The sequence below is a fragment of the Haplochromis burtoni genome, unplaced genomic scaffold (genome assembly GCF_018398535.1).
Source record: "Haplochromis burtoni strain Fernald_Lab_line unplaced genomic scaffold, NCSU_Asbu1 Contig_72, whole genome shotgun sequence".
Classification (NCBI taxonomy): domain Eukaryota; kingdom Metazoa; phylum Chordata; class Actinopteri; order Cichliformes; family Cichlidae; genus Haplochromis; species Haplochromis burtoni.
In genome coordinates this window covers 1996682-2010008 of record NW_024582433.1, presented here as the reverse complement: position 1 = coordinate 2010008, position 13327 = coordinate 1996682, and the positions used below count along the sequence as shown (strand labels likewise).

The 13327-nt window shown below is 39.9% G+C and overlaps 1 protein-coding gene across 1 annotated transcript in view; it reads left to right on the top strand.

The window, feature by feature from the left end:
• The window catches only part of LOC102288892 (astrotactin-2), a 292853-nt gene that overhangs the window by 273485 nt on the left and 6041 nt on the right, over positions 1-13327 (top strand). The window contains exons 21-22 of the mRNA XM_005930128.3: positions 10350-10450; positions 11496-11679. Coding sequence (XP_005930190.1) covers positions 10350-10450; positions 11496-11679 — 285 coding nt within the window. The remainder of the gene's footprint in view (positions 1-10349; positions 10451-11495; positions 11680-13327) is intronic.

The window sequence follows — 13327 nt, the reverse complement described above, 5'->3', positions numbered from 1 at the left end:
GATGATGTGGACAAAATACTCATTTGCCTAATAATTCTGCACTCCCTGTATTTCTGCACTCCCTGTATACACACACACAAGGTAATCAAGTAATCACACGCAGGAGGGAAGAACAGCTGATCCTAATACACAAAGACGACTGGAGAATACAAGCTGAACACAATGACAACACACACAGACCTTCAAAATAAAACAGGAAATCCAGAACACGAACTGGGCACAAGAATACCAAAATCAGAATAACTAGAACAGAGGAAAATAATCATAAAACACAAAACGCTGGGTCAACGACCCAGCACCATGACATGCTCAGCTGTTTCTAATTGCTCCAGACTATTTATGGCAGTGTCTCCAGACACCTAACCTGTTAGACAGATTTTCTAAATTCCTCTGTCCTTCTGTCCATTCTTTTGCCAACCTGAATTCCTGAACCAACCACTGTATTTCAGCTTTTCTTTTATCTTGTTTCTTCTCTGATGGAGTGCCAGCAGCACCTGCACAGACATAACCACCGCTTGCCATTAAACAAAACATTTAAAAACACCTAAACTGCCTGATGTCTCATGAAAAAAAATACAGGTTAAACATCAACCATGGTTTCTCTCTGTACGTATCAATAAAGAACGTCTTTTGCCTTGTGTTAGGCTCTTTCACAGAAAGTAAAGACTCTATTGATTTTTGATGACATCATTCAGAAAGGTTAAATGTCAAATTGATTATATTAGAGCTCATATGCCTTATTTTAAAATTGTGGTGAACTATGACTCAACTACAATAACACACAGAATATTCTCAAGGCATGTTTTTAACACCTCTTTTTCCCACTAAAAAATCACCTTATCACAATATACAGTTAGGCTTTGATAGTGTAAGTCCCTGCAGCTTTGCTGTTTTTCTGTGTAACCTTGTTCTCTTGATGTCAGATGTGCTCTGAGGTTTTTGCTGAGTCCCAGACCCTAACTTTGCAGAACACTCCAGTTTTGGTTGGTGTTCCTGCTAATTCTCACCCTGAGGCTTTGGTGCCAGTGGTACAAGAGCCTGAGGGTAAGGATTTCTCCTCAGTGTCCCTTTTTGAACAGTGAGCTGTTGTGTATGGATCATCACTGTGCCTTGTGGTTTTACATCAGAGTTCCAAAGATGTCCTTTGGTCATAACTTTGCAAGGTCCCTTGTTCTGTACCTCCTATTGAAAGACTTGGCATGCATTCATCTTTGTGCCCTTTCCTTGTGCTGCAATGATTGCAGGTTTGGCAGAGCTGGCTGCACCCTCCCTGGAAGTATAGGCTTCCAGTATGTGGTGTTCAGGCAACTGCTCATGAGTAGCTGGTTAGAGCTCTAGGCATTTCTCAGAGGTACTTCTCTGTAGGCCAACAATGCATGATAACGGTCTCTGAGTTTTTTTAAGCAGATTTGAACAGTTTGAATAGCATGCACTGCCTCAGTGTTACTTTGAGGGTATTTAGGGCTGCTGATTACATTTTCAAAGCTATAGTTAACTGCAAACTCTTTCATTTCATGTCCTGAGGACTGTGATATTTTGTCGTTTGGAAGTATCTTACGGATGCTGTGTTAAGGAAATATCAATGTCAAGTAAAGGACTACATCTCTGAATCTTGGTGGGCTGATCTGAATGTAGAAGAAATAGTAAAATAAAAAAAGTTATTTTCCCTTAGAGTGAATAGATCCCAGCTAGTTTTTGCCATGAACTGTCTTGAAATTTGATCGGTGTTAGAGGTTCTTTTACATTTGCCCTTTCTTTGATGCATGTGCTGTATTTGAGAACTAACTTACCATAGTAAAAAGGTTTTTATGCACACCTAGACCTGCCCTCTTAGTCCAGTAGTCTTGTACCAATCCCTCCAACTGGTTCCTGTCTGGCCAAAGCCTCAACACAGAATTTTACGATTTGTAAACAAACAAGTTTCACACACAACTGGTATCTATCACTTATTAGAAGATTATCCAGCACAGACTTGACATATATTTTAGTATCTTTCATCAGTAGAGATATGGTGGCCATATCTCTCTATCTTTTGTATCATCACCACCAGTGTTGGTCAAGTTACTTGAAAAAAGTAATCAGTAACTGATTACTTCCCCCCAAAAGTAATCCCGTTACTTTACTGATTACTTATTTTCAAAAGTAATTAATTACTTAGTTACTTAGTTACTTTTTAAAAACACGATTTACAACCTGAAGAGGTGATAAAGCGATAGATCTTTCAGCCCAATTCTACTTTTTCTACATAATCCATCATACAAAATGTAATCAAATGGAAAAGTCTCTTTTTAAAACTTGTTTTATTAGTTTTAATCTTTTAACTTTATGCATCAAGCAAAAATGTAATTATATGCAACATTCTCTGACTGGAAGAAATTTGTTTAATATTTAAACCTAATTTCTGCACATTCCAGCACATAAAATAATTTTTTGTGTGTGTTTACACTCACTCTTTCAAATAGATGCAAGTAAAACACAGCAGAAATAAATAAAGTCAAAGACTCAGCGGTCCTGTTGCTCTATTTTCACCTGTAAAGCAGGAGTCGGGTAGGCGGAGGTGTGCTCTGGTGCAGGTGTGCCGCAGCGGTCAGCGGAAGAATCCGCGAGTTTCTCTGTGAATTTCCCTTTATGTCATAGTGCACTTGGTGTTTTCTTGGAAGTTTAGGGGTTTTTTCGCTGTAAAAAGAAGTTTTCTTCCCACGCACGATGGACACTAATGTTTTTGTCACTTTTTATGGAATCAAACTCAAAGTAAGGTCAGTACTTCCACGCTTTAAACGCTGCACGCTCATACTCTCTCCCACAATCGATATATTATCCATTGTTGATCTGCACACAGCTGTTTTCACGAATGTCACACTTGCTTACGTCACTGTCATGAGACATTAAGGCAAAAAAATCACGGTTTTAGTAACGCAGTAGGGCGGCGTTCCTACGGGAAAGTAACGGTAATCTAATTACCGTTTTTGCAATAGTAATCCCTTACTTTACTCATTACTTGAAAAAGTAATCGGATTACAGTAACGCATTACTGCCCATCTCTGATCACCACACACAGACCATAAAATGAGTTTTTTGTTGCTCCTGGGGCAAGAAACAGTTCCTGCTTCGGGCTGTAAAATCCTTGTACTCCTTATGACCCCATCACCATGGATTCTTCTTGGACACAAAGTTTCTTAGTTGTTTATCTTTTTTCAGTCACATTTGATATGAACTTCCCTAACCGGTTCACAAAGCTCCATTGTTCACAATAGGATATTGTCCACATGGCACTATAAAGATTACAATTGACTACAGTTAATTTTGCTCCACCAGGACAATTTCTGGGTTTTTCTAGGTCCAGCTATCTGTATTTGACTCGTGCTTGCTAACACTTGCTTAGGAACAGCTGTAACACAGACCCTAGTATGTATTTTGAAGGCCACTTCACTGTCCTATATGTTAATATCTGCCACCCATGGTACCTTGTGATTTTCCTAACAACAGTTCACCCAAGTTCTCTTCAACTTTTTTAATTTTCGTGGTGAAACTACATACTTTCCCATAATGTCCTTGTTTACCACAGTTGTTGCATACTGCATTCTTAGCAGGGCACTGCCATGCTGGGTGGCAGGGTGATTTCCCACATTTAGGACATGCTTTATGTTCCCATCTGCTCTGCACTGTTTTCTTGGTGTTTGGATAGCTCCATGTCAGCTCCTTGGCATTGTTTTTATGCGGTTTCCCACTCTTGAAGTGCACCACATCCATCGTTGCCTGGCTAGCACTCGTGTCACCTCTCAAACCAGTCTGTTTCTTCTTTATTGTCTGTGACTGTCTGGCTACTGTGATAGCTTTTGCAAAGGTGAGTTCTTATTAGGCTGCATCCTCCCTAACAGTGATGAAATGCCTCAACTAACTTTTCTCTCAAAGGTTTGTTGTGCAAAGCCCTACTCAAAGCTCCGTTTTGATAGCAGTGTCCTCTTTTTCAGTAGGCTTCTGTAGTCTCTATATGAACTTGTTCAAAAAGCAATTTTGTCTTTGGAACAAAGTACTCATTGAAGCCTTTTTATAGTGCTGGAGGCACTGGTCACTCATTAAATACAGACCTCATTGCTTGTTTTCTATGCAGTATTTACTTGGTGAGCTTTGGAGGAATTGTTCAGATCACTTACAGGTCTGAAATGTGCTAGCCTAACTGTGTGGGCACAAGGCTCAGTAGCTAGTCTCATGCTCTTTAAGAAACAGTAACTATTACTTTCAGTTCATAGTTACATGTTTTAATGTAACAGGATGAACAGTGCAATATTTCTTATTCCCAAATTATGTTTTGTTATGACATTGTTATATATTTAAAAAATAAATAATAATAATAATAATAATTTCAAATATAACTCATCTGTCACAGTATTGCATGACTCAACAGCATAGTGCAAGCCTTAGCAAGTGTGTCCAACCATGCAGTGACTGCTCACAGCTTGCTACTGGTTTACAAAGGTAACATACACAGAACTAAATCACAACACACTAAATCACAATGACAGCATTCTAAAAAAAATGCCAACTATTTTCCATTTTTGTCTATCCTTCTTTTTGGTTTCTCCCTTATTGATTTTGGGCTACCAATCAGTAGGAAAATGCCAAATTTGTGGTTATGATAACTTAATAGTCATGGCTATCAAGAGTAAAGAGCTGCATGAGAACCTCAAACCAGTGACATGCTTCAAAGCAAGCAGCAGCAAACAACATACATTTGTTTCAGTTTTGTTTTGCCAACACATGACAAATGTTAAATCAGAAGTGGGTGTGCACCCTAACAGTGTAATATTCTTTCACACAGAAATGGCTTTTTTGTCGAAATGGGCTGATGCATTTCAGATTTAAAATGTGTGTGGATGGTAGAGACTAGCTCACCCAACAAAATGATCACTTTGAGGGTGTGAGATGTCATTCACTGTATTCCTGACGTTCCAGTTTCCAGAAATATCCAGTATTTAAAAGTGAATGACTTTTAATGGGGTGTTGTCATTATTACTTTGGACTGTGGAGTCTTTGTGATCTGCAAATGAGCTCATTCAGAGCTGAGCTAATTTTTCTAATTTACATTAAAAGGCAGGCAGTTTTATTTAGGGCTGGTACACCAGTCTAATGCCACTCAGGCTGGAGGATTTCAAAGTAATGAGATATTGTAAGCTGACACAAATTCTTCAGGCAATAAAAAACAATTCTTTGGCTTTGATTGATTTATGGACAGGGTCATCTGATGTGTGTCCAAATGTTGATGTAATGGAAAAGGCTTTCCCTACTGCCCTAGCTTCTTTCGGCGTGCCAAAAATACTGCCCTAATTGATCCTCTCTCACTATCACTTTCCCTCACTCCTTCTCCCTTGCGCTGTGTCTGAGCTTTCGGTCTTGTCATCTCTTGTTCACCCATCTCTCCACTGTCTCATTAAATTAGAGGACAATAGTTACTTTAATGGCAACATTGTTAATTTACTCAAACATTAATCTGCCATTTGTCCAGTTCATTGTGTGCTGAGCTTTCAAAACTATGGCACATGGACAAAACCAAGCCCCTTCCAAAGAAGCCATGTGCAGCCAGACAAGATTGGAATAGATGTGACAGACACTGAATTAGAGATGGGGGATAAACAGTGATGAGCTATATGCAAGCAATGTGGAGAGAAAAGCAAAGAGACAAAGGAAAGTGCCTCTTGGGGTAAGGTGGAGATAGTCTTGGTGGTTTTACATATCTTGCCAGTTCTCTTACTTGATGATTTGACATTTTTGTGGCAGGCCAGACGGTGGCCATTTGCTTCTTTCTCCTATGTGAACTTTATTGTCACTTAGTGCCATTTTGGGGTTCGGACACTATACCCATAGTTCTGCTTCTACTATTGTATGAATGAGACCCATTAAGAAGTTAAATACCCCCGTGTATTGTTGTTGTGCAAGATGGTCTTAATGTCTTTTTTTAAATTTCGTATACATTTTCTTTAAAATCTGTCTGTAATCATTAATGCATGTGATTCTTCTCCACAGCTGAGCCACTGAGAGGCTTAATCTTTTGACTTAAATGGGTTTTTAAATGTACATAAGAATCTCGCAATTGCTGTGAAATTGTGCAGGGTGAAAAATTAGCATTGATCCAACCGTTTAAGCAATTTAAAAAAGGAAAAAGATGAAACTTGTAATATCAGATCTTTATTCCCAACACGCTTACCAAACTGCATTTTGCTTTGTCATTCTCCCCTATGTTACTATAGCCATCTGCACGGTATGCGACCACATAATTTCAACTATGTGACTGTTACATGCTGGCATTGTTTTGCTGGGCAGAGGAGCCAGTGAGGTCCGTGTGTCTTTAGTGAGGTTCTTGGGGAATACCACATCCACCCTGCTGAATAACAACACCAGACAAACTATGCGAGCAATGTCCAAACAGGTCATGTTACAAACAAAACAGTCATTTGACAGCAAGGGAACAGATCTCAAAACACAGTGCATGAAACAAATCCAAATGGCCTTAGGAAAAATGCAACTTTTATTAAATTAGTAATAGTTTAATTTAATTCTTTATTTTTCATGTGTGTCAAAATGTTTTTAACATTTGAGTTCAATTTAGTCATTTATTTTGTTTCTGTTATGTGGTTTCCCTTTTTGCCATTCTGTTGTCTCTACAGTGGTAACTGTGAAAGTACTTCTGAAAGCATAAAGTTAATATTATAAGTACTTTTAAATATTTCTCAGTACTTTATTCACTTTCTTAAAATTTTTCCCACTGGCAAAGAAAACAATGTTTAAAAATATTATGCTTTTAATTGCTTTTGATTCCTTTCTTTGAAAAATCAATCTGACACATAACTGGATATTATTTATTATTCCCTCTAATAGAGGGAGAACTTTGTCCATAATATGTGATCACAGTAAACACCAACATTATTTACCCTGCACAAGCGCATTTCTTTTACTGTTATTGTGTTTAGACTTTCGCTCTGATTGAATTTGGAGTGTGCAATGCTGGAATTGCTCTGTGCATGAAACAATGCCCAAAACCTCAATAAACTCAAACAATGTTGTAAAGAAGACTAGGTCAAAGGTCCTCAACAACAGTGTGAGAGACTCATAAAATCATGCAGAAAATAAGTTCTTAACATTATTGCTGCTAACAGTAGTGACAGTAGGGCTGAAGATGGTTTTGCAAGCTTCTTTATAATGGGGTGTCATTTTAACAGGACAGTATTTTTGTCAGTGATTCCTTGATGTGTGTTGTCCTCCCAGGTTTTGTCTTCTGCTTTTGATTGATTCCTGTGAGATTTGCATTGCTGGAGTTTATTTATTTATTTTTACTGTAAGTTCTGTCCAATTCCTGCATCAGAGTCTGCCTATGGTGCAAGCCCATTACTGATTCTAGCCATGAATGCCTCAGAAGGATCTGATTCACTCCAGGGTTTGACTTAGAATAAGTGTAGCAGCTAATCAGCCCAAGCTACTGTTGACAGGCCAGTGGACATTGCATTTAGAATGCACTTACCTATTCATGATCCAAAAATCTAGAATGAAAAATGTGTTAGAGACCCTCTTGCCCGGTAAACTGTTCTCCCCTTGTTTTTTTACCAAATCCTTTCTCTTATACCACAGAATGAGCAATAACAGTACTGAATTACCTGACTGGTAGGACACAAGAGTGAGCTTCAGCTGAGTGGGCAAGGCATTCATCTAAAGATTACTCTCTAGCAAGTTTTTATTATTGAACCCACGGGAGAGAAAAAGCTCCTTTTCTCTTTCTCATCCATCAAGTTAAAGCAGAATGGCAGATTTTGTCTTCCAGTTCTGTACTTTGGTTCAAAGTGGCTTGACTGGTGTCTCTCTTGCTGATGCCTTTTTGTGCATTTTAGCCAAGCAAATCTAAAGTGCGAAGATGTCAAAAAGTGTCTCCCAGATGAGTTTGCACCTTTATATTTTCTACTGACTTAAATTCCCTAGTAGTTTCCATGGATATCAGTCTGGACAATCTGGTGTTAATTACACATAAAGAGCACTCCCTGAAGCCAGTGAATTCCTTTAGCCCAAGATCCATCCTTCCATTTTCTACCACGTGTCACGGGCCAGGTCAAAGGAGGAGAAATCTAATCAGAGAAGTCCAGACTTCCCTCCCATCGGACACCTCCTGTAGGGTCATCCAGGGCAACACCAATGCATTCCCAGGTCTCTCAGCTGACCTGGGATCCTGAACAGTCACTCCTACTGGGAGGACAGCCTTGTGCTCTTCTGGGAGGACAGCCTTGTGCCGTTCTCCCAGAACACCTTGCTTCGAGGCCAATTGAAAGTCTTGTTCCATGGCCTCACTGAACTCCTCCCACACCTTGCAAAATGCTCTGCTTTAACTACTGGCAGAGCCTCATTCCTCTGGGCCTCCCAGAACCAGTCAGCTGCCCCTGGAGTCCCACAAGCTAACCAAACCTGAGAGGACCCTTTTCTCATCTTGATAGCTCCTTTCTGTGTCCATCATTGGGTCCTGGGATTACCACTACAAATGCTCTAACCACCTTGCAACCATACCTCCTCAAAAATTAAGGTGCCAAACATGGGTCATTTGGACTCAATGTCGTTTAGCCTCCATCGAGGCACCAGGTGAGGTTATGTTTTGCCAGTATTTCTCAACTTGGCATGCTAGCTCAGGTATCTTCCCCACAAGAGAGATGATGTTTCATTTCCCAGGAGTCAGCCCCAGCAGTTGGGCCTCAACCGCAAAAGCCTCCTGTGGGTGTTGAGCCACAAGGTGGCTCCAGGGCGCACCCCTGGTACCCCTGTCTCAGACAAGGTAAACTGGTCCCTTGATTCCTTGGTCTTGCATAGGGATCATGTGGATAGTTCATTGTCTGCCCTTCAGGGCCAATTTTCCTCAGGGAGACCTTACCAGGGCAAAAACCCCTGACATCATAGTCTCTGGGATCTCTGGGATAACACAAATAATAACACCACAATAAGGTGGCGTTTCACAGAGTGTTATTGGTCTGCACCATTAGACTGATAATACACCCATGTTCATCCAGTTTGAGCTGGTTACCCAGGAGGTTGAGAGTTAGGTGAGGTAAGTACTGGAAGATGTTAAAGTTCCAGGAAGCTGCGCCTTTGAGTAATTCTTTATTCCTCAGCCACTCAAGTTATTCACTGACATCAACAGACATTAATACTCACACGTCACATGGTGACAGGCTAGAAATGAGAGGGGATGTGAGAGATTTTATTGCTTTTTGTTCAGCCTGCTCAAAAACTAAACCTTGTAATCATCATCCTGTAGGCTCGCTCTATGTCCTTCCCTCCTATTCCTTTGTAAATGTGGTTCCACATTTCTGGTGACTTTGTAGCTGTTATTCCAAACTCAGAAGGTAACACAACTATTTTCTCTGTCAACAATTTCATGGTATTGCTCAACCTACTCTCTGCCAAAAAGGTTTCTCACAGGTCTCTCACCTTTCCAGTGTTTTCACAGTTACAAGCCTTTGCTCTTTCCAGAACTGAAAGAGGTGTTAGTTCCTTAAGCTTAGCCGCTTATTTGCAGGTGCTACCTTGCGTGGAGGAAGGTTTGAACAGCCTTGCTCCTGTCATTAGATGGGCCTGAAAGTCTGGATGTCCACCAAAGATCTGCCTGTACAGGTTGAATTTATGCATATTAGCTGCCCTTTTGCAGCCCTTTCCCAACTTCCCCAAGGTGGTCAGCTTTGTTGCTGTTTTTCCTCCTCTCAACATGCTTCAGCCAGGTCAATGTATGTAGTCAAGCAGCTCCTGGTGCAGAAGGAAGAGAAGGTTGTTGATATCTGGTCAATTGGGTGGGGTATGGTTCAGGTGCCTCTTAATAAGAAAGGGTACTCTGATGACTCACAGGAGCCCTGCATTTCCTGCTTTATTATAAAAAAAATACTCACCTTCTTTTATTGTTGTTAGTTCTGTTTCCTTTCTTAATTTCTGTTTTCCCATCAGTCGGCCACACCTGTGTCCATCAGTCAATTGCTAAACAGGTAGTTTATTGAATCTCTCAACTGCCAACAACCTCCTGAAACCACATGCCAACTGGACAGAGAATTTAGATTTTTTTTTTTCCTTTAGGGTAAATTGTAGCTGACAATGAATTGCAATACTTTTTAAAGAGCATTTCTTCCCTTGTGTGCATGCTTTCTCACTCTCTGAAAGTAACACCGCAAATTACAATGTATTTTCTTTGGTGACAGGACATACATATGACTTTAAATCAATATTGAGTACCTTTTGCTCACTTGTACCTTACCTGTTTCCCTTGTATCTTATTTTACCTTATAAATGATGAACTTACTGGTGCTATTTTTTTTTTTTGTTGTTGTTACTTTCAGGTTTACTCTCTATGCAGTGGATAGCCGAGGTAGTTACTCTGAATCAAGCTTTGTCTCAGTACGGACATCTTGTCCAGTGGTGGATGACACGCGAGCAGAAGGTACTCTCACCCATCATTTTTTGGGACTCTGCTTTATTGTACTCGTCTTTATTTAATATTGCTTTTTTCCTTGCATCGCTTTCATGTAATCACAGTTTACCTGAATGGCTACTTATCCACTACTTTGTCTACTGTGCTCTTACCTATGCAATGTGCACATGCAAGATTGCACACTATGGTTAGCAAAATGTAAAGGCACACTCTACCAATTTGTAATGTCAATTTAATTTTTTAATTATAGCAGACAGAGTTTGTCAAACAAAGTACTCAAGAATCCAAAATATGGGAAGGAGAGTGCTTTAGGAGGTAGGGCCAGATTTACTCGGTGGGACAAATTAGAGTGAGGCTGTAATCACAAAAAAATGCACCAATGGGGGTGGAAAGTTCTGTGGGTGGGCAGCTGCTACTAAAAATGCACAAATTCATGAACACTATCCCGCATGTTCATTTCAGTAATGACTAGCACAGTCTCCTAAGAGTAGCATAAACAAGTACATCCAACAAGTGAGCAAGTAATCGACTGCCAAAATAATTCAGATTAAGGAGAGGCATCTGAAAGGCAATCGTGTATGTGCTGATATAAGAGCAAATACAAATGTTAGATATTGCAAGGGACTGAGTGGCGTTTTGGAGGTCAGGTAAATGTAATAGCCCAAGTGGAGCTCAGAATTTATCTAAAGACAGAGTGCTTATATTACAAACAACTCCACTGAATAACACCTCAAATGCTATGTAACATGTCTTCCACAAGTTTTGAGTCTGAATGGAGAATTCCTACCGATAAATGTGTAATATGGATGAAGTAGATAACGTACCTTTCAAAAAAATGCACAGCAGTTTTTTTGGTTTGTTTTTTTCTTTTTTCTTTTGTTTAGTTTTATTTTCATGGCCGATAATCAATCTGATCCCTGTTGTTTAAAATTCTGTATGTTTTCTGCATGTATTTTTACATATTCCCTTAAAATTTTAATCTCTTATTTACTTTCCTCACTTCTTCCCTCTCTGTTTTTCAGTCTCTAATTCATTCATCTATTCTTCCCGACAGAAACTGCAGACAAGGTGTACAACTTGTATAATGGCTACACCAGCGGCAAAGAGCAGCAGATGGCCTACAATTTGCTGATGGAGATTCCTCCTCCACTGCTCTACAGAGTCCAGCATCACTACAATTCTCATTATGAAAAATTCGGAGACTTTGTCTGGCGTAGCGAGGATGAGCTAGGCCCCAGGTGAGAATATTTGAATGTGAAACCAGAGCTTTTAACTGTGCAGACTTGAAAGATATTTCACATATTGTCATTTTTTATAACTATCTGAGGATTTTTAGGTGTAACAGATGTTTTATTGTCTTGAAAAATAATCCTCATTATTTTTCCAGTCTGTCAGTAACGTCACCCCTCACACACACTCAATCAGGAGCACCATTGCACAACATGCACACACACATAGGCTCCCAAACTGCTTCTACTGGAAAGCCAGTGGGCAAGGTCATCATAAAACCTTTGGGGTTACAGTTGCTCCTTACATCACCATGGTGATGCCAAAACAGCGTTTGACAGCCAAGCCAAACACTAAACGTGATATTCAGCTAAGACCCTGCTCAACCTCCAGCACCGTTTCCTCTTTTTCTCATAAAAAGCTCATCTGTGTCTGCACTGTACTGCACCGACATCCTGTCACCCATGACCCCGTTTAAAGGGTCACCCCTACTGATAGTTAGAACAGACAGCGCGACTGTATGGTGAAATGAAAACAGAAGCGTATAAACCAACAAAACAGAAAAAGAGGAAGTATAAACAAAATGTTTAAAATACGTAAAACAAAGCATTGATATATGTAAGTCTGAGAAGGCAGTTGGCCCGGCACTGATTTTAGCAACATGTGATCTTAAGTTACAGCACATTGTTTTGGTTAATCCACCCCCACTGTCTGAAAGTACTCCTTTCAAGCCATAAATAATATAATAATTAAGGAATAACTTTGGTCTGATTATGCTTCTTTCTGATTGGTGAAGGGGGGTGGGAGGCACAGGTCAGCCACTGGGACTTAGAATAGGCATTGGAGTAGTTGGATAGTGTGTTTGTCTATGCGTGTTTGTGTGTGGGCAGCTGCGAGGGGGTGGAGGGCTGGAGTGAGTGGAGATTATTTACTGCCTGAAGTTGGCAGGGTTGAGCCTCGTTGTGGTAATTTACAAGCAGACTCTATTGGTGGTTCCTTTTAAAAGGTAACAGCATGGCCAAGTGAAACATAAGCACAGTCAGCACTACTCCAGTAGCTGAGAATCCCATGGGCCCCCCACATGTCCACCATTGTTACAGCACCTCATGCAATGGTTGCATTTGTACATTGTGTGCATGGTTAATGCTTTCAAACATCTTATAATGTTATGTAGTGTCCTCGGCTGGAATGCCCTGAAACTGCATTCTTAATCAGTGCTTAACAGTCTTTTAATGAAATTTATAAATGCAAGGCCAAATCTTAACCGAGGAGTTGCCATAGACGCAACTTAAAATGCATGTTTTTTCTTCTTTCTGTTTTTGATCTCTTTGTTTTGTTTCATAATTGAATGAATTTAGTTTCTCTTTTTCAACCTTTTTCATTTTCTGTTGTTTTGGTTTTTTATGCCCTGAGTCACGTGCTTCCTAGTCAGCCTTGATAATGTGTTTGGTATTCTGTTGTTTCAGACGTAAGAATTTAGGGGAAATGAGAAAATGCCACCCCCACCACCACCACCACCCTTTCAGCGAATAAGTGAAAAGGATGTCTGTACTCCTTGCTTAACTAAAGACAGATGTTGATGTAGCAGACACTGCTTTTCAAAACAAAGTGAATTGTGTTTTTCTCTGTATGGACCTTTTTCATTTTAGCATATATATA